Here is a 19,602-nt window from a genome sequence, read left to right as displayed (position 1 = left end):
CGGTTGCAAGGCTTCTTGAGAGGCACCGACGAAGTCTGCCTCCTCTATTTTGATGTTTTCTTGTTGGATTTTCGATCTTTGGCAGAAATGTGCTTCAATCTCATCGCCTTAGAAGTTTTATCCCGCAACTGAAATGTAGGAGCTGAAGTCATCCGAAAACCACGAGGCGAAGGGTGTGCATTTATTTCGTAGGACAGGCTGATAAAGTTGAAGCATGAGTAGCACTTGGATGACACTCACGATTGATGATGGTGGGCGAGAGGGCTCCAAATGACTGCAGAAAGTTGTCCATGTGAGCTGATATCGTATTGGTGGTTCATGCAGGTAAGTAGTGTGATGCAACGGACGTCACAGTGGGGCAGTTGTTGAGCATGACACGGTGGTCCTGCGGAAATACAGACGCATGACTCGACCCCTGCTCGCGTCTCCCTTCGTCCCGGCTCCCCCGAGACCCCGTCGGTTGGGATGTCTATTGATCCTTCGATTCTCGCCCTCCCAGTCGTCTGGTTTCTCTCCGATCGGCACAGCCGGGACAGGGAGCCGTCCAACCAGGCTCATGTCGACACGAGGTGACAGGTCGAGCAGTCGCGTCCGGCTGGGCAAGACTCCCGCCCGCTAACGTAGCGAAGCCGCCGCTGCTCCAACGGCGTCCCGCGCCGTTCTTTCCCTGCGGCACAGACGGGAATGGGTCGATGGGGAGCGGAATACGCCCGAGCCCAGCGCCATTATGGCAATCACCCCCGCCCCGATTGAAATAGGGAGAAGGGGAGATAAGTGTGCCAATCGCGCCGTACATAATGGCCTCCGCCGGTTCCCTTACTCGCCGTAGCCCGGCGACAGCGTCCCCCTCGTCCTCGTCCCAAGATGACGGAGCTGCTTCAAAGCGTAACGGCGCACCCCTACGTGGCCTGTGCAGCGGCGGTGCTGCTGTACTGCCTGTGTGGCGCCGTCTACCGCCTCTACCTGTCGCCGCTGGCCAGCTTCCCCGGACCCAAGCTGGCGGCGCTGACGCTTTGGTACGAGTACTACTACGACGGCATCAAAGGCGGCCAATACACTTTTAAGCTGAAGGAGCTGCACGAGCAATATGGTACGCAACACACACATCCCTGAATATTCGTTTACTCACGGATTTCAGGCCCCATCATCCGCATCTCGCCGCACGAGCTGCACGTCAACGACCCGGCCTTCATCGACACGCTGTACGCGGCGGGCGGCAAGGCGAAGCGCAACAAGTACGTCTTCTACACGAAGCAGTTCGGGCTGGCGCAGGCGGGCTTCGGGTCGGTTTCGCACGACCTGCACCGGCTGCGGCGCACGCCCTTCAACCGCTTCTTCTCGCGCCAGAGCGTGCAGCGCCTCGAGCCCGCCGTGCGCCGCGTCGTCGACAAGCTGTGCGCCCAGCTTGACCGCAACTTCGCCGGCACCGGCTGCCCCGTCAACCTGACCGACGCCTTTGGCTGCATGGCCACCGACGTCGTCTCGCGCTACGCCTTCGGCTACAGCTACGACTTCCTCGAGTCCGACACCTTCTTGCCGAACCTGACCAAGGGCATCGATGCCGGCATGGCCTTGGGCGCCACCGTGAAGCAGTTCCCGTGGTTGTTGTCGTTTTTGCATTCCCTTCCTGAGGCCTGGACGCGCAGTTTGATGCCCGATATGGCACCCTATCTCGACTTCCAGCGGAGCATGATGAAGGCCATTGATCGGGTGCATAAAGAGGAGGAAGAAAGAGCGGGCAAGGAGAAAGACGCGGATGCCGAGACCACCATCTTCCACGAGATTTTGCGCGGTGACCTTCCCGAGGAGGAGAAACAGACGGCGCGGTTATGGCAGGAGGGCCAAGCCGTCATAGGAGCTGGTGAGTTGCCTTCACTCCTTCGCACATGGAGGGGTAACAAACGCTGCACTTGAAGACTGCTCGCCAACCCACCACCACAATCAACTAACACTTTGTCTTCAGGAACCGAGACCGTAAACTGGGCCATCTGCGTGACCTTGTACTACCTCCTCTCGCAGCCGCCCACACTCGCCAAGCTGCAGGCCGAGCTGGCGCAAGCCATCCCCGACCCGGCCAGCATCCCTGCCTGGCACGCGCTCGAGCAGCTGCCCTACCTGTCGGCCACCATCGCCGAGGGTCTGCGCCTGTCGTACGGCTTGGCCACGCGCCTGGCCCGCATCTCGCCCGACGAGCCCATGCGCTTCTGCAGCAGCTCCTCCTCCGGCGACGTCGACGTGCTCATCCCCGCCGGCGTGCCCGTCGGCATGACGGCCGTGCACATCCACCACGACGAGCGCATCTTCCCGGAGAGTACGAAGTTTCAGCCCGAGAGGTGGTTGGATGCTGAGGGGAGGCGGAGGCACGATTTGGATGGGTATTTGTTGAGTTTTTCGAAGGGGAGTCGGCAGTGTTTGGGGATGAAGTGAGTTTTTTCTTTTCTTTTTTTCGATTCTGTTATGGCTAACGGTGTGGCAGTCTTGCGTATGCCGAGATGCACATTGCTCTCGCGACGGTGCTTCGGCGCTTTGGTGATCGGATGGAGCTATTCGAGACTGGCATCGATGATGTGAGGGTGCAGCGGGACTTCTTCATCCCGAAGACGAAGGTGGGTTCGAAGGGTATTCGCGTTCTAATCAAGAGCAAGGCATAATGCTCTTAAAGACTCGTATTACAGCAACACAATAACGTACCTACTCAAACTATGATAATTTATAGTATGCTACATGCCCCCCAAAATTGGCGAGATTTTATCGAGTGGCTTGTTGATAGACCGAACTTATTTGCTGGCTCTTTTACGCTAGGTTGTTTGGTAAAAGTGTCACAGTTCTTTCGATGTCCAGAATCCGGGGAAGAATCGGAGTGCCGATAAGAGGGTGGACATCACCCAGCCGTCAACCAACTGTCGAAGCACGAGTAGAAGCCGAGCACGAGAATAAGTTAGTTCCGTCAAGCTCCAAAAGTCTGCTTGCACTAACAGATTACTGAACCTCCGCAGTAATGCGAGAGACCAAAAACGCTCAACCGAGGCTCGCTTCCTTGTGAAACGGACGCAAACACATTAATCGGGCCAATAATTCAGCCGTTCAAAAGCAGTCCAACGTGCGTACAACTGTAAGTTGGGCGTTGGTCCTGGTTTAAAGAGTGGGCCATCCTGGCGATCTTTCTAGTTGCTCTTTCCCTAGAAGGGTAAATACCGAGGCAGTTTTAGAGACTTGGGGAAAGGGAGGATTCCTATTGGGTGTTAGCATGAAGCTTCCCAACAGAACCAGAGTTCTGAGTCGAGGCGACGGCATTCTCGACCCTGGTTTGATTCAAGAATAGGCTGCATTGACAGGTAAGGAGACCCAAGGCTGTCGGTGGACCCTGTAACCGTTGGAACATTCCGGTTAGAGTATGCCGGGCTGGAACTCCCTTTTCCCCATCTAGTTAAGAGGCTCGTCAGTGGGACCTAAAACTGTAGGACACATCACTTAGATTGCACGACAAGTGATCGAGGAGGACTGTGTCAGCAACCCCGTCATTAACTGTTGGCGCCATCGGCATGTCATCAGCCCGCAATGCATCAACCAAGCCACCACGGACCCAGCTGATCGACTTTCTCTGAAACCCCGTGTCATGGTCCGCGTCGGAATAGCATTTGCGGCGCGGTTGAAAAAGCAAACCGCTTGGTAGGCTGCTAATCCGAAGGACACGACTGGCTTTTGCTGGGAAAGAAAAGAGTGGGGATCTGCAAAGAAAGTAAAGGAAACGAGAAAGGCTGAGAAGTCAGGGCCAAAAAAACACCATCACACTTCCCACATCTACATCTCTCTCACTCCGTCCGAGCACGCGCGCCTCGCCATCTCGAGGTATCTCGCATACCATGGCCAGCAATATTACGCACAGAGTAGGCGTCGCCGGCGGGACCGGAGGCCTCGGTCGAACCATTGTCGAGCACATCGCCAACACCGGCCGCTACACCGTCTACGTGCTGACTCGGAGCGTGAGCAACTGGTGCCCACTTCTCCCGCATAGCTTTATATATATACTGACGACTTTTCCCCGTCAAAAACAGGCCACCGGCGTCGTTGCCGGCCGTCGAGGTGTCGAGGCTCTGGAGCTGGATTACTCATCGCCGTCGTCCATTGCCGAGCGGCTGCGGGCCGAGAACATCGACACCGTCGTCTCCGTCATCGGCATGCTATCTGAAGATGACCATCGCGCGCAGCTGAATCTGATCGAGGGCGCTGCTCTTTCGGGGACAGTGACGCGGTTCGCGCCGAGCGAGTATGGCTGGGATTACGAAGGCGCGGCGAAGCAGTCAGTGTTCTTTTACTATCACTTCCTCCACTCAATCCCTCAGCCCGAGCATTTCTCAGTAGCCTTGAATGCTCTCACGCCGTCTTTAAATAGCATTTCCCTTCATTTTTCAATTTTTCTTTTCCTCGCTTCAGTATGAATATTCCCATCTGACACAACACCGACCCCAGTGGCTTCCCACCAAACATCCCCGTCATAGGCGCGTACAAGCCTGCCACCTACAAAGCCGAAACCATCGAAAAGCTACGCAGCTACAGCAAAAGCACCGACACCAGCACCACCACCACCACCACCAACGACGACGACGACAACGACAATGACGAAAACACCCCCACTCCCGCCCCTGCCACCACCACCACCAACAAGCTAACATTCACGCGCTTCATCAGCGGGCTGCTGATGGACTTCTTCGGGCACCCGCACGAGCCGGTCAACGGCTTCCCGGTCGTGGTGGCGCTGGACGTCGAGAACGCGCGCGCCGCCATCCCGGGCACGGGCAACGCCAACGTGGCCATGACGCACTCGAGCGACATCGGCGCCTTCGTCGCGCGCATGCTGGCGCTCGAGTCCGGACGGTGGCCCGAGAAGTGCTGGATCGTCGGCGATCGGTTGACGTGGAATGAGGCGCTGGTGTTTGCGGAGAGGGCGAGGGGTGAGTTTTTTTTTCTTCTTCTTGTTACTTTTCTTCTCAACTTTTGCTCGTTCGAGAGACTGTGACTTTTTGGGGGACTAATACGGGCACAACCATCGATGCAGACAAAATGTTCGACATGAAGTACGACGCCCTGACCGACCTCAAGGCCGGCCGCGTCACCGAGCTGCCGGCCAACAGGCCGCGCTACGCGCTGGCCTCGAAGCAGATGCTCGACGGCCTGTTCTGCGTCTGGGGCATCGCCTTCGCCGAGGGCTGGTTCGACTTCCCGGGAGACACCATCACCGAGCTCTTTCCTGACATGAAGACCACCTCGTTTGAGAAGCTCGTGCAGAGGAGCTGGGCGTCGAAGAGCCGGTAAAATATCCGCCTTTTCGTAAGGGAAGTGTTGCTTTTGACGTTCATTCGTTCCTCAATATAGCATTTCAAAGCTTTTGTCTGTGTGAATCAACAGCGGAGAGGAGTGGAGCGTATGGCTGTATATATCTCGATTTCGATTGCGAAGTCGTTGGCGCGGTGACTGTTAAGGTTACACGATTCATCTGTGCAACGTTCAACGTCGAGTCAAGGGTAGTGAAGCAAATCTACCTGTCGCCGCCCGTGCTTGTCTCACAGCGGGCCGATCGACTTGCCCGATCCGTCCCGAGCAAACAGCATTTGCCGGCCAGGAGTCCAAGCGGTAGTGATTTGTACGACCAGTCCGAGGGCTAAGGCCTGCGGGGCTTATCCCGTTTTTGTGTGGTCTCCGATTGCTTGGTTTTCTTGTTTCCTTGATAGTGCCACTACGCAAAACGCTCTACAAGACTCAAGATATATCGATAGCATGTGCCACTAGCCAGGTATCTGGTCAGCGATGTAGCGCCAGGGCATATATGTAAGATTCTCGGGCTCGGTTTCATTGCGTGATTAAACGCTCCCATCGCCTCCACAACGATTAATGCCGCTGTCAGCACGAAGGGCGATATCCACTGTTACCACATTGGGAATCATTTCCGCTTTTAAGCCTACATGTTTCATAGAATGCACGCTCGTTTCATCGACTAACCACATACGGATCCACTGTATATAGGGCAAACCGGACCGGCGGTAAGCGGACCGCCCTGATGAAGCGTTTTAAGTTTCAGAAGCCAAAACGATTGATGGATTGGATTGCAGCTACTAGCAATGTTCGGGCCGAGACCAGTTCGACATGTCTGCTATGTACAAAGTTGACGGACAAACTGACCCAGACGTTCGAGGTTGCTTTTCAGCTCTCATATTCGTCGTCTCTGCCCTCTCACTATCGGCAGCTCGGCCCGCTTCGGAGCGCATGCTTGTTGATAGGATTCTACTCTCCAGAAGGACCCGCAAGGTTGGTGCCCAAAGCAACTGCCTTGCCGAAGTTGGGCGTGCCATCCGAGTTCCAGTTGACCTTCTGCGCCGCCGTGTACCTGTTGCCGTCGCACGCGCCGCCGCTGTTGGACGTCGCATGGTACACATTCCAGATCTCGGTTCCATCGGGGCTCTGGAAGAAACTGTTTCACCAATTGATGTTAGAATCCTGTTCCCATTCCTTGAAGAAACGACATTGACGTACCCGTTATGGCCAGTTCCGTAGTTGCCGTTCGCCGAGCTGAAGACGGGGCCGCTCTTGGCCCAGCTGCTCGACAAGGTAGGGTCGCCGCCGTTCCAGGTCAGCAGGCCGAGCTGGTAGCTCGAGGTCCAGCAGTAGCTGGCCGAGTAGGTGAGGTACGTCTTGCCGCCGTGGTACATGGCGGCGGGGCCCTCCTGCACGGGGGCGCCGACCGTCTCCCACGACGCGGTGGGCGTCGAGAGCACCTTGCTGGTGCCGAGCGAGCCGGGCGAGTTCATCGGCGCGATGCACAGCGACTGCAGGCTGTTGCTCATGCACGAGTAGACGAAGTAGTTGCCCGTCGTGAAGCGCACGATGGTGCCGTCGATGCCCCACACGTTCGTCAGCTGCGACAGGTAGCTGTAGGCATCCCATGGCGACGCGCCGCCTGCATTGATGCGTTGTTAGCGGAGGACTCTTGGATGGTGTTGTGCCGGAGGATATGGCTTACCCTTCAGCACGTGCGGACGCTGGCCGTCCAGGTTGGCGCTGGTGCCGGCCGTGTAGTAGATGTACCAGCTGTCACCCACGTCAGTGTCTGCTTCGGCAATTGTGGTGTTTTCCTGTTACTGACAGCCCATCGAGATAGTGAAGCTCCGGAGCCCAGACGTTGCAGCAGCGCGACGCCGTGGTGTCGGTCCAGACGGTCTTCGTCTCCCCAGTCTTCAAGCCGTTCAGCGTCGTGGCCCGGGTGATCTGGAGGTTGGTCCAGGTCGTGGTCATCAGGTAGTAGTAACCACCCGTGTACACAATGTGAGGATCCGAGCCATTGGGGTTCTTGAGCGGGTTGGAGAAGGTTGCTGCCCCGGCAAGGTGGGCTTGGGCCCAGAGGAGCCAGCAAATCAACGAAGTAAGCGGCCGCATGGTTTCCGATATGGCAAGAAGAGCTGCGAGCACAGTTCCTCAACACGGAGACGATATGCGTTTGCTTTTAAGGTGAGAGCCATGGCTAAAGTCGAAGTACCGGTCAGAAGCACCCGCCATCTGGTGGTCAGCATTTCCGCGAATGAAACACCGCGAAACCTCTGGCTAAGCGACGCGATAGGCTGTTTATGCAGGTACTGTGGGTTCCGCGAATCGCTTCTCCGTAGGCTCGTCGAAACGCGGTGCCGGTGTCGTATATTTCTCCGGCCTCGGCGCCCTCGTGACTTCGATTGTGGCGTCTGTTTTAGGTCCGGCGCCTATTCTTTCTTGTTTATTGCGGTGGGAACCTCGCGCCACATATTAATTTCTGTAGGAAAACCCACCGGAACCATGGGGTAACGCGGGGCCGATGGATGACGAAGACCGGAATGGGCAGAACACGAGAATTCGCTACCTGCATTAGGAAGGTAGCTCCGGATTCCGGTGGAGTCCCTGTCAAGTCCCAGGAACAATCCCCAGGCAAGCCTTTAGCGAACTTTGATGTACGGTCCCTAAACTTTATTCAAACAGGTACCGAGCAAGCCGTCGTGTTGATGCTTTAACACCGTATCTGCCGTAAACGTCAGCTCATGGTGCCTTCGCCACCAATATAACTATTGAAACCGTCAGCCCTCGTGTTGTCAAAGTCTAGATGGTCAGCTCTCAAATCACGCATAATACACATTCGCAGTGGTGAACACTGCATCTGTTCCTGAAAAGGCAATGCGGAGTCTGGGAAAGCTTTCGAAATTGTCATGATGATGAATATAAAAAGAAGGCCGAATGCTGGTATTCCGCCGTCCACTCCGATGCTGTGATGGTGAAGCCGAGAAAAACAAAACAAAAAGCCGGAAAAGACCGCAAATCTGGGAAGGTGGTGGCTTTCCATCTTCTAATCTGTGATCGCAGTTATCCAGTCCCGTAAAAAGAGGAAGGGAAGTCAACATACCCATCCCGCCACGACGCTCGTCGCGCTCGTTGCGCTCCCGCCACTTCTTCGCCATCGCCGCGCGGCGCAACTGGTCGCCCCTGCCGCCGCTGCTCGACGGGACGCCATTGGCCTTCTGGGCGACGAAGTTGGCCCACTCGTTGCCCTCGACCCCTTCGTGGGCAGGGACCCAGTTGATCTCGACCTCGAGGCCCTCCAGCCTCTCCACCATCTTGTAGATGTCCACCACCACGGCGTTCGCCCAGTCCCAGTTCCGAACGCGGTATCCGCCCGGCTGCTGGGCGATCTTCTCCGTCGCGTCCATGCAGTCCGTGTAGATGACGATAGTGTTGACGGCCGCGCGCATGTGCGGGTGGTCCTCGAAGATCTGGTCGACCATCCTGTGGAGGCACCACATCACTCCCCAGATTTCTACCTCCCGCGGCTCGGTCTGGCGGTCGTCGTCGTGGTACATGACTTCGTCCGCCCAGTCTGTCTCGCCGTCGTCATGGACCACCTTCCAGGCAAAGGACGTCACCGAGGGCGAGCCCCGGCCCCGGCGGCCGTCGACATTGCGGACGGAGCCGTCAACCCAGATCACGAGGCGGCCCGACCTCGAATACTCGGCCCTGGCGTAGTTCAAGGCCGTTTGCTTGTTGGTCGCCATGTTGACGCTGAGGGTGGACGGGAGCGGCGGAAGAGAAGACATGGTGGAGATATTGTTGGTTTGAGGAGGATATTGGTGGAAGGAGGAGGTATCTGAGGGATTGCTTTGATGGCGAGCGCTGTGTGGAGCTGGATGTGCGAGGGTTGGACGAGATCTTCGAGCTGGTGTGTGTGCGGAAGACGGTAGTGGGTGCGCAAAGGAGCAAGAGCAACAGAAAAAAAAAATCCAATTTAAGCACCACCTCGGCCGCACCTGCCTACGACGGCTGCTTACTTCTTCCGAACCCAAGCCCCTTCCGTTCCTGGTAGCCCTCCCTAAAGCAGAGCCCCGGATGAAACGCGTTCAAGCTCAACACCGCCGCGCCTACGACCGCGCCCTCCAGCCCAATGAAGTACTTCTGCGTCTCGATCAAGTGACCCGTCCAACCCTCGCTCAACTCAGCCACGCGGTACACGCTTCTGGTGAAGATGCATAACGTTGCGAATGCCAACGCCACCAGGAATCCCTTGAATGCCCAGCTGTTCCGCAGCTGCTCATGCCTCTGGTCTAGTGCCTCCTTTCCCAGCCTGCGCACGCGTGTGAATGTCCTGATGCTGAAGTCCGTCGCGAGGACGATGAAGACGAAGAGTGTGGCCACCTGGAAGGCCAGGCCGGCAATCATGATGTTGTTACCGGTCGTGGGGTCTTTGTTGGCATGAGACTGCGCCGACGCCAGCCCGCCGCCTGCCGCCTGCAAGAGCAGGGAGATAACGTCGCACGGGATGAAGATGCGCGGGTACGAGAGCGGCTTGATGCGTGAGTTCTCCGCTCCGAAGGTCATTACGATGCGCGACAGGCAGAAGTAGATGCCTGCGGCCAGGAAGGCGGGTGCGATGGTCAGGCAGACGATCTGCATTAAGAAGCCGTCCTACGAGGCGAGCTGTCAGTGCTCATGCACGAGCGTACAGTTCCTGGCCGAGATTCAACTACCTCTTTAAATGGGTTATAGTAGCTCATGACCCTTCCGACATACCCCAAAACTTCAAGAATGTTCCCTGAGACCATGGCGATCGTGAAGCCCAGGAAACGTTTGCTCAGAATACCTTGACACAAAAATAGTAGCAAGGAGAGAGCGAAGATGCCGAGGAAAATGCCATTCGCAACCAAGGAGGGCCGATATGCCCAGTAGGATAGACTCAGCGGGCAAGTGTCCAGAGTACAGTGGTCACGGTAGTCTTTCCATTCTTGATAGGTAGAGTTGCCGCGAGTAATGTTCGTGTCGGCGCGTGAGAGCAGCAGCACGGGGAGCTCGAAGCCGGCCGGCATGGCGAGGCTGAAGGAAGCCTGTGGGAAATATGCGGGGATAGGTGTGTGGAGAAAGGCTTCTTTGGCGGAGATGTGGTGACGGAGGACTTCACTTGGAAAAAAAATCTGACAGAAGCATGTAACAGAAGCGAAACGAGAAGAAAGCGATAGACAATAGGGGAGGGCGTTTAATATATCTGACCAGCAGTTGAGACATGCACAGCCATTCCTTCAGCGCCCGGTGAAGCAGATAGGCAAGCAAGGCTCCTATCAAGGCCCTCGCTCTCGGGTTCGTGGCGCGGGATGCAGTGTTGGTGGAGCAGATATCGTTCGTTTCTGGCAGTGCCGTGGCCGTAGGATCCAAAAAAGTCGCAAAGTTTGCCTAAAACGGTTACGTGGACGCCTTCGGCTAGAGCTTGGTGTAGTGCTTCGGCCTCTGCCAACGGCTACTGGTTGCTTATTTTTGTCCGGGATTACGACTCCCGGAGATAGCCATTGCCACACACCCGGTCCCCGGCGTCTTTCGCCCGAACGGCTTGACGGGATGATGTCGAGGCCCGAAAACTCTGTCCACACGGCCCGGACCTTGGGCGAAGATCCCGCTGTTGATCATCGACGGATTTTATTCTCTGAGACTGAGTGGAGTCGCGCTTGCAGGAACCCAGTCAAGCCTAAACGCCATCAGTTGCACCACAATAGAAGCGGTCCAGTCCCCATGTTTTGCCCTATTACTGCTGCTTGGATAGTTTCAGGAATACGCAGCCCATTTTCACCACAGAATTTTGCATATCTATATTTTGGAGTGCATGCGGCATGCTTCGTTGTAGCGACATTCAGACCTGAACGTAGCGACCGGATCACAGGGTCCCTACGCGTGAGAAGGTTACCTGGCACGGCTTTCCAATTGGCGGTCGGTATTGCCTGGTCAAAAAGGCGTCTTACGTATGAATCTTCTTCGCGAATACAAGGGTCTTGATTGCGGCGTTTGTCAGTACATGCACTGGAACAGATGCGATTGGCCGACTAATCATGTGCCTGTGATACCGTCAGTCATTGGTCCAAACCTGAACTTTCCGTGGTCAGGTCATAGTCAACACTACGTTCATGTGTAACGCATCATCAGCTTTGCAACATCTGGAAGAATCGTGTTTTCTGTGACAGCCAGGTGGCGAGCGCATGTAGCTTCAAAATGACGAAAAAGGTGCATGTGGCGACTACGCTTGTATGACTTCGAGCGCAAATCATCTGCATGTCCCTGCCATATCAGCCATTAACTTCATCAAAGATACGTAATATCAAAATGTGAAAGCTTCTGGACGTAACAACCGTTCCCGACCAATTGGTCCTCGACTAAGCCGGTAAAGCAGGGTGTACATCTTTTTTATTTTTTCCAAAGTGAAAGCTCCCATTGCGCTTTCAACTCGTTTCGATCGACGATATTCCGAACAGTAGTAGCAGGACATGAGCCTACTAAAAGTGCATCGAGGGCGACGGTGATCTAGAGACGCGAGTATAACTTTAAATATGTAGGTAGCAAGAACTGGGGGTTCCAAGTCCTTGGAAATTTTCTTCGAAGACACCAATCGTCAACTCCGGAAGGTATCTCCACACAGAGGCGGTGAATCTGGGACAGACCAGATCAGAAAGTGACGAGTCCAGCACACGCTTGAGAAGCCCATCAGCCGTCAAACTCGCTTGTCGCAATTTTGCCGGTTCTTTGCTCAAATAGCCGCGAATGCTGACGGTGCAGTCTCTAGGAAAAATCTTCAGTGTGACGTTGAATTGTCACGATACTTTCAGTGAGGTATTTCGGTAGGTCGACCCCGAGAAGGTTTCCGTGGCATGATTCAACGGACGGAAAAATTCCTGATTGAAGGACTCGTGCGCCAATGATGCAGATAAGAATCGTCAGGCTGCAGTGCCATGGTGTGCTTCTCGTGTAAACCTGTGGGTGGTCCTCGGGAGAACAGCAACGTGTGCTACCAATCCGACGATAAAAACCGCACGGGCGGCCTGGAAGCTTATAATAGCGGATGGGGCGGATTGATAATGGAGCAAGACGTCACAAAGAAGTGGCCGCCTGAGCGATGACGGCTGTCGGAGCCTCTGCGGGAGAGAAAGATCGGACAGGCTAAGCGTCCAGGCCGCATCGAATGACCAATAACCGCGGAAGCGCCGGCAGATTCCCTAATTGGCCCTCGCTCTCTTTATCCGCGCCGTCGCTTGGCAGAAGCGGCGGCGGCGGCTGTTGCTTGGGAGAGCGCGCGGCGGAAGTTGTCGCGAAAGGGTTTCCAGCCGACCGCGGAGATGGCTGCGAGGAAGGAGCGCCCGCGGCGCAACACGATGGCTTCGCACGCTGGGAACGGCCGGCGGAGAACTATCGGCGCAGGATGCAGCGCAGGGCCGACCGCTGCCAGCGATGCCGCGACGGCGGCGATTGACGTGCGCGCGGCCATCCACTTCCCTGCAACGTGCACCGTTCGCTCCCTGCGGGCGCCACCCTGTGACATCGATGCCGCTCACAAAACCCCACCAGCCCGCCCTATTAATCCTGTCTCCCTCAACACTCCATCGTCATCTCTACACCCCTCTTCTGATACCCTTCGTACCTGTATACCTCGCCCAAATCCACCACCATGCCTAGCTCTCTCGAACAATTGAAGGCCGCCGGCACCGTGAGTCTACCCCGCCACGCCGCCTACCCCGCGGTCGCCGGCCTGTCCGCCGCGCCGCCCGCAACCCAACACATTTTTACGCAGACTTTGCATTGAGCTCTGCTGACACTGCCATGCTCGACAGACCGTCGTCTGCGACTCTGGTGACTTCGCCACCATCTCCAAGTACACTCCTCAGGATGCCACCACCAACCCCTCCCTCATCCTGGCTGCTTCCAAGAAGCCCGAGTACGCCGCTCTGATCGACGCCGCCGTTGCCTACGGCAAGAGCAAGGGCGGCAGCATCGATGACCAGGTCGATGCTACTCTCGACAACCTCCTTGTCCAGTTCGGCAAGGAAATCCTCAAGCTCATCCCCGGCAAGGTCTCGACTGAGGTCGACGCCCGCTTCTCCTTCGACACCCAGGCCTCGGTCAACAAGGCGCTGCGCATCATCGACGTACGTGATCTCTCAAGAAGCTGTGTTTTATGTGCGAGCTGACAGTCCCCTAGCTGTACAAGGAGCAGGGTATCTCCAAGGACCGTGTCCTGATCAAGATCGCCTCTACCTGGGAGGGTATCAAGGCTGCCGAGATCCTCCAGAGCCAGCACGGCATCAACACCAACCTGACCCTCATGTTCTCGATTGTCCAGGCCATCGCTGCCGCCGAGGCCGGTGCCTACCTCATCTCCCCCTTCGTTGGCCGCATCCTTGACTGGTACAAGGCCGCCACCAAGAAGGAGTACACTGCCGCCGAGGACCCCGGTGTCAAGAGCGTGCAGCAGATCTTCAACTACTACAAGAAGTACGGTTACAACACCATTGTCATGGGCGCATCTTTCCGCAACGTTGGCGAGATCACCGAGCTCGCTGGCTGCGACTACCTCACCATCTCCGTAAGTGCATCCTAAAGGCCAGGCAAGAGAACCGCATGTGCTAACGAGCCGCAGCCCAACCTCCTCGAGGACCTCTACAACTCGCAGGAGGCTGTCCCCAAGAAGCTCGATGCTTCGCAGAGCGCCACCCTCAGCATTGAGAAGAAGACCTACATCAAGGACGAGGCGACCTTCCGCTTCGACTTCAACGAGGAGCAGATGGCAGTCGAGAAGCTGCGCGAGGGTATCTCCAAGTTCGCTGCTGACGCCGTCACCCTGAAGAACATCCTCAGGGAGAAGATTGAGAAGGCTTAAATTGGTCCGATATCGGGTGGGAAGCCCCAAAATGCAAGTTACGATAATGGAAGCTGGGATGGACAATCATTGCAACTGAGTTCTGGGCGTTTGATGATAAACCCTTAGCTAGCAGATGATTTTCGCTTGCAAACAAAATAGATGACTTTTGATGCGATGACTGAGCAGTGCCGGAGCTTATGAGAGACTGTGAATCTGGCCAAACGGCGCTCGGTGAAGCCCAAGCGCGGGACTGGCTGAGACTGTGGACCCCTGCGGGGACGGCAGCTTCTGATTGGCCGGAGGCCGTCGGAGTTAGGATTTGTTGATGACGAAAGCGAGGAGGGAGCTCGAAGCCCCGCACATGAAGAGTGTCGCGGCGGGTCGCTCGCTTTCTCTCCTCTTCATCCATCAGCAGAAGCTCCGATTCCTCACGTCAAACCCCAAAACAAACACTAAAACCGTCAAAATGGTCAAGGCCGGTAAGTGTGGTAACTTTTCTTTGCTCAGCCGTACCATACGCCAGCTCTTGCCTGAAGTGGGGCAGCTGCAGCGGCGTCGTGAGACGGTTTGAGCATGTTCTTTGACCGAAAGGTGCCTTCGTCGCCCGTCAGCGAGTCCAATTGGCCGGTTTGGGTACCTCGAGCGATACCTTGATGGCTGCGAGGACCCAAAACGATGAATACCGTACAGCCAAGGGCTGGGATTGACGGATTGACGGATTCGCTCCCGTCGGTCGCGCCGTTCCGCCATCAAGGTGTCCGGGGCAGCATCTGCAGCAGGGGCTAACGAGCATTTGAACAAAAACAGTCGCTGTCATCCGTGGTGACTCCAACGTCAAGGGCACCGTCACCTTCGAGCAGGAGTCCGAGTCCGCCCCCACCACCATCTCGTGGAACATCAGCGGCCACGACGCCAACGCTGAGCGTGGCATGCACATCCACGCCTTCGGTGACAACACCAACGGCTGCACCTCCGCCGGCCCTCACTGTAAGACGAAGCCCTGATACAGCGCAGCGGGAAGATGCAGACACTGACGGTTGCGTGCAGTCAACCCCCACAGCAAGGGTCACGGTGCTCCCACTGACGAGGACCGCCACGTTGGTGACCTTGGCAACATCAAGACTGATGGCCAGGGCAACGCCGTCGGCTCCACCACCGACAAGCTCGTCAAGCTGATCGGTGCTGAGAGCGTCATCGGCCGCACCGTCGTCTGCCACGCCGGCACTGACGACCTCGGCAAGGGTGGCAACGAGGAGTCCAAGAAGACTGGCAACGCTGGCCCCCGCCCTGCCTGCGGTATGTTCCCGTCCCTGGCGTGCTCGAGAAGCCGACAGCTAACGTTTGCGCCGTGCAGGTGTCATTGGTATCTCTGCTTAAATATTCGGTACCGCGTACTATTCATGAGACCCATGAGGCTGCAGCTCTTCGAATACCACGGAGGTAGTAGCAGTTAATAGGCAATAAAAATTGAGAAGATCCCAATTACTGTGTGAAAAGTGATAGTGACCTTGATGCATCTTGAAAAACTTGAATTGATGTGGCCAGGTGAAATTAATAATGAGGAGAAAGCCACGGGTGAATTTCAGACTCTGCGAGCTCTTGCCGTGCGATGCAGGCGGTACGTAAAGAGGCGGCGGGGATGCGCGTGCGCTCGCGTGCGAGGGGACCCTAGGTCGTCAGTAGTGACCGCCGAAAAGGCCACCTCAACCCCACAGCTCCATTTGCCGCCGCAACGACTCGCACCGCAAAACCTCCCAGCAACTTTCCTCCACTGCACCCCAAAAGTTGTACCTAACATCCCGCTCCCTCGACCCTCGACTGCGCCAATTGGCACTGCTGCTTCGGCTTTCTCCCCTCCGCCCCAAGGTTTCAGCTCGAGTGAGTGTCACGCCAACTTTGTTCCAGGAGCTATAGCTTGTGAAGTGGCAAAGCTGACACCAATTGCGCCTGCAGCTGCATCGACCCGTCCTTCATCATGGCTCTCTACCAGGCTATGGTCAAGTCTGTCCTCTCCGGTGACACGGTCGTTCTGCATAACGTGAACAACCCCAAGCAGGAGCGCGTTCTTAGTCTCGCCTTCGTCTCCGCTCCTAGGATAAGGAGGGAGGGCGACGAGGTCGGTAGCACCCTTCCCGGACCCTTCGTGTGGCCTTGCACGGCCAACGGCTACCAGCAGCGCGGCTTGAGCTGCGGATGCAACGAAATGCGCCAATTGTCAGCGCCTGCTCATAAGGAACTTGCTTACGTATTTTTTCTGTAATAGCCCTTCGCCTTCGAATCTCGCGAGTTCCTGCGCCGCATCCTGGTTGGCAAGGTTGTGCAATTCAAGGTCCTGTACACCATCCCAACAACGAAGCGCGACTATGGTATCATTAGCCTGCCCGGTGGCCTGATGCTCCCCGACGCCGCCGTTGCCGAAGGCTGGGTCAAGCTCCGCGACGATGCCGACCGCAAGAACGACTCGGATTCGTCGCAAGCGATAGTACAAAAGCTCGAGGTCCTCGAAGCGCGCGCCAAGGCCGACTCGAAAGGTGTCTGGTCCGAGACCCCGAGCCGCCTCGAGACGTCATACGACTTGCCTGATGCCAAGGGCTTCGTTGAGCAGAACAAGGGCAAGGAGATTGACTGTAAGGAAGCTCGAATCACCAATCACGTTGGGTTCATTCACTAACTTGGGAGCAGCTATTGTTGAGAAGGTTCTCAGCGGCGATCGCCTCATTGCGCGCCTACTTCTATCACCCACAAAACACGTGCAGACTATGACTCTCATTGCTGGCATCCGCGCACCATCCACGAAGCGTGTAAACCCCTCGGACGGCAAGGAGCAGCCCGCGGAACCCTTTGGCGACGAAGCGCAACAGTTCATCGAGAGCCGCCTGCTACAACGCACCATCAAGTTTACTCCCCTCGGCGTGAGCCCGCAAAACCAACTCATCGGCTCAGTGAAGCACCCTCAGCGCGGAAACGTTGCGCCGTTCCTGCTTGAGGCCGGCTTTGCACGCTGCATGGACCAACACACTACACTCTTGGGCGCTGAAATGGGAAAGCTCAGGCAAGCTGAGAGGGTCGCTAAGGAGAACAGGGCAGGTGTTTTCCAGGGCCACGTTGCCCCTAAGCAAAGCGCTGCGGGAGCAATTGAGGCTGTGGTCAGCAGGATCCAGAGTGCGGACACCCTCTTCCTGCGCAACAAGGCCGGTGTCGAGAAGCGCGTCAACTTGAGCAGCGTCAGACAGCCCAAGCCATCGGACCCTAAGCAGGCACCCTGGCAAGCGGAGGCTAAGGAATTCCTTCGCAAGCGTCTCATCGGCAAGCACGTCAAGGTCAAGATCGACGGCAAGCGCCCTCCCTCGGAAGGCTACGACGAGCGTGAGATGGCCACCGTCATCTTCAACGACAAGAACATTGCCTTGCTGCTTGTCGAGAACGGATACGCTTCTGTGATCAGGCACCGCGCAGACGACTCGGACCGTAGCCCGATCTATGACGATCTGCTCCTTGCTGAGCAGGATGCCCAACAAGAGGGCCGTGGTATGTGGGCGGCGAAGCCCCCGGCTACCAAGGCTTACGTGGACTACTCGGAGAGCTTGGAGAAGGCCAAGAGGCAACTCACCCTGCTGTCGAGGCAGAGGAAGGTTCCCGCCATCGTTGACTTTGTCAAGTCTGGCTCGCGCTTCACCGTCCTCGTTCCTCGTGAGAACGCCAAGCTCACCTTCGTCCTTTCTGGTATCCGCGCACCTAGGTCTGCCAGGAACCCCACCGAGAAGAGCGAGCCTTTCGGTCAGGAGGCGCACGACTTCGCCAACAAGCGCTGCCAGCAGCGTGATGTTGAGATCGATGTCGAGGACTGCGACAAGGTCGGAGGTTTCATTGGAACGCTCTACGTCAACCGTGAGAGCTTCGCCAAGGTCCTGGTCGAGGAGGGTCTTGCCTCCGTCCACGCTTACTCCGCTGAGAAGTCTGGCAACGCTACCGAGCTCTTTGCTGCGGAGAAGAGGGCCAAGGAGGCCCGCAAGGGCATGTGGCACAGCTGGGACCCGTCCCAGGACGAGGAGGATGAGGGCACTCCTTTGGAAGCAGTTTCCAATGGAGCCAATGGTAACGGCGAGGCCGCTGAGCGCCGTAAGGACTTCCGCGACGTCATGATTACTCACGTCGATGAGGAGACTTGCCGTTTGAAGCTGCAGGAGGTTGGAGCTGGCACCACGGCTCTTACTGATCTCATGAACGCCTTCCGCAACTTCCACCTGACCAAGGCCAATGAGAAGCCGATCGAACAGGTCAAGGCTGGCGATTTTGTCTCGGCCAAGTTCACCGAGGATGAGGAATGGTACCGTGCCAGAGTCCGCCGCAACGACCGTGAAGCCAAGAAGGTCGAGGTCGTCTACATCGACTACGGCAACTCGGAAACCATCCCTTACAGCCGCCTCCGCGCTCTCGACCCGAAGTTCGGCGTTCAGAACCTCAAGCCCCAGGCCGTTGACGCCGTCCTCTCTTTCACGCAGTTCCCCACTTCCGCCGACTACCTCCGCGACGCTGTTGAATTCATTAGCCAGGAGACCGCTGGCCAGCAGATGGTCGCCAACGTCGACCATATGCAGGATAACACCCTCTACGTCACTCTGTTCCATCCCAACAGCAACAACTCGACTGACACCGTGAACGCCGACATCATCGCCGGCGGCTACGCGATGGTGCCGAGGAAGCTCAAGGCCTGGGAGCGCTCGGCCGGTGACATCCTGAAGTCCCTGAAGGAGAGGGAAGACGAGGCCAAGGCCGAGAGGAGGGGTATCTGGGAGTACGGTGACCTTACTGAGGACTAAACAGGTTCTCTTCTCTCTCGTTCTCGTCGATCATGAAAAGTGGAGGTAAAAAACTTATGTATTAATTTTGAACTGATTGGTAAACGTGTAAGTCATGGGAGGCATGATCTACGAGGTGGAAAACCGGTGGTGCTTTTCTTTTTCTCTCCTTCTCTTCCTGGGTTTGTAGGAATTCACGGGTCACCGACGTCTGCTGTTTTGTGTGTTGCATATACCCTTCGTCCGAAGAGGTGATTGGAAGGGATACGGGCGGTTGGATGGAGGGGGCGCTTCTTTGCATAGCTAAATGACGGGCTTGGTGGATGCGATTGATGGAGAGGCGTGCCGCCTGTATTCGACGGCAACGTGCAATTGAAAAGTTTTTTTTTCTCGTTTCATCTTTTGACTATTCAGGTTCTAATTGACATGAATGTGTGATTAATCAAAAGGACGATGGTCATGATATCCGGAGCAAAGACGTAAGATAGTGTCTTGTGACCTACTATGGAGTCATGGCTGGCATGAAGCAGATTAGCAATAAAGACACAGCTTTAGGGTTGATATATTGTCAAATGAAGCTTTCTCGTAGCGGTGGTATACACAATGGACAGTAGATGCTCTTGCTATTTC

General features: G+C 56.3%; 7 protein-coding genes across 7 annotated transcripts; 5 read left to right on the top strand and 2 right to left on the bottom strand.

Annotated features, from left to right (window-relative positions):
- Nucleotides 1-864: 864 nt before the first annotated feature.
- On the top strand, nucleotides 865-2,651 carry LTHEOB_7399 (Cytochrome p450; the record flags this gene model as incomplete). Its single annotated transcript, XM_035516760.1, has 4 exons — nucleotides 865-1,090; nucleotides 1,139-1,861; nucleotides 1,964-2,423; nucleotides 2,477-2,651. 4 exons carry the CDS (start codon nucleotides 865-867, stop codon nucleotides 2,649-2,651), a joined length of 1,584 nt encoding a protein of 527 aa, XP_035371370.1.
- Nucleotides 2,652-3,863: 1,212 nt separating this feature from the next.
- Nucleotides 3,864-5,313, top strand: LTHEOB_7398 (NmrA-like family protein; the record flags this gene model as incomplete). Its single annotated transcript, XM_035516759.1, has 4 exons — nucleotides 3,864-3,983; nucleotides 4,056-4,300; nucleotides 4,471-4,952; nucleotides 5,057-5,313. 4 exons carry the CDS (start codon nucleotides 3,864-3,866, stop codon nucleotides 5,311-5,313), a joined length of 1,104 nt encoding a protein of 367 aa, XP_035371369.1.
- A 966-nt stretch (nucleotides 5,314-6,279) lies between these two features.
- LTHEOB_7397 (Glycoside hydrolase family 43) lies at nucleotides 6,280-7,428 on the bottom strand (the record flags this gene model as incomplete). Its single annotated transcript, XM_035516758.1, has 4 exons — nucleotides 6,280-6,466; nucleotides 6,529-6,952; nucleotides 7,016-7,083; nucleotides 7,139-7,428. 4 exons carry the CDS (start codon nucleotides 7,426-7,428, stop codon nucleotides 6,280-6,282), a joined length of 969 nt encoding a protein of 322 aa, XP_035371368.1.
- Nucleotides 7,429-8,359: 931 nt separating this feature from the next.
- Nucleotides 8,360-10,367, bottom strand: LTHEOB_7396 (Parasitic phase-specific protein psp-1; the record flags this gene model as incomplete). The annotated part of the gene is made up of 4 exons (XM_035516757.1): nucleotides 8,360-8,364; nucleotides 8,417-9,154; nucleotides 9,336-9,969; nucleotides 10,032-10,367. 4 exons carry the CDS (start codon nucleotides 10,365-10,367, stop codon nucleotides 8,360-8,362), a joined length of 1,713 nt encoding a protein of 570 aa, XP_035371367.1.
- A 2,615-nt stretch (nucleotides 10,368-12,982) lies between these two features.
- Nucleotides 12,983-14,191, top strand: LTHEOB_7395 (Transaldolase protein; the record flags this gene model as incomplete). The annotated part of the gene is made up of 4 exons (XM_035516756.1): nucleotides 12,983-13,021; nucleotides 13,146-13,460; nucleotides 13,514-13,897; nucleotides 13,952-14,191. The coding sequence occupies 4 exons, from the start codon at nucleotides 12,983-12,985 to the stop codon at nucleotides 14,189-14,191; spliced, it is 978 nt and encodes a 325-aa protein (XP_035371366.1).
- Nucleotides 14,192-14,639: 448 nt separating this feature from the next.
- On the top strand, nucleotides 14,640-15,550 carry LTHEOB_7394 (Superoxide dismutase protein; the record flags this gene model as incomplete). The annotated part of the gene is made up of 4 exons (XM_035516755.1): nucleotides 14,640-14,652; nucleotides 14,981-15,160; nucleotides 15,221-15,469; nucleotides 15,528-15,550. 4 exons carry the CDS (start codon nucleotides 14,640-14,642, stop codon nucleotides 15,548-15,550), a joined length of 465 nt encoding a protein of 154 aa, XP_035371365.1.
- Nucleotides 15,551-16,148: 598 nt separating this feature from the next.
- Nucleotides 16,149-18,993, top strand: LTHEOB_7393 (Nuclease domain-containing protein 1; the record flags this gene model as incomplete). Its single annotated transcript, XM_035516754.1, has 3 exons — nucleotides 16,149-16,289; nucleotides 16,437-16,800; nucleotides 16,856-18,993. 3 exons carry the CDS (start codon nucleotides 16,149-16,151, stop codon nucleotides 18,991-18,993), a joined length of 2,643 nt encoding a protein of 880 aa, XP_035371364.1.
- Between the last annotated feature and the right edge of the window lie 609 nt (nucleotides 18,994-19,602).

This window comes from Lasiodiplodia theobromae (assembly GCF_012971845.1).
Source record: "Lasiodiplodia theobromae strain AM2As chromosome Unknown scaffold_22, whole genome shotgun sequence".
Classification (NCBI taxonomy): domain Eukaryota; kingdom Fungi; phylum Ascomycota; class Dothideomycetes; order Botryosphaeriales; family Botryosphaeriaceae; genus Lasiodiplodia; species Lasiodiplodia theobromae.
Note: the sequence above shows the minus strand (reverse complement) of the source record. Positions and strands in the feature narration are given on the sequence as shown.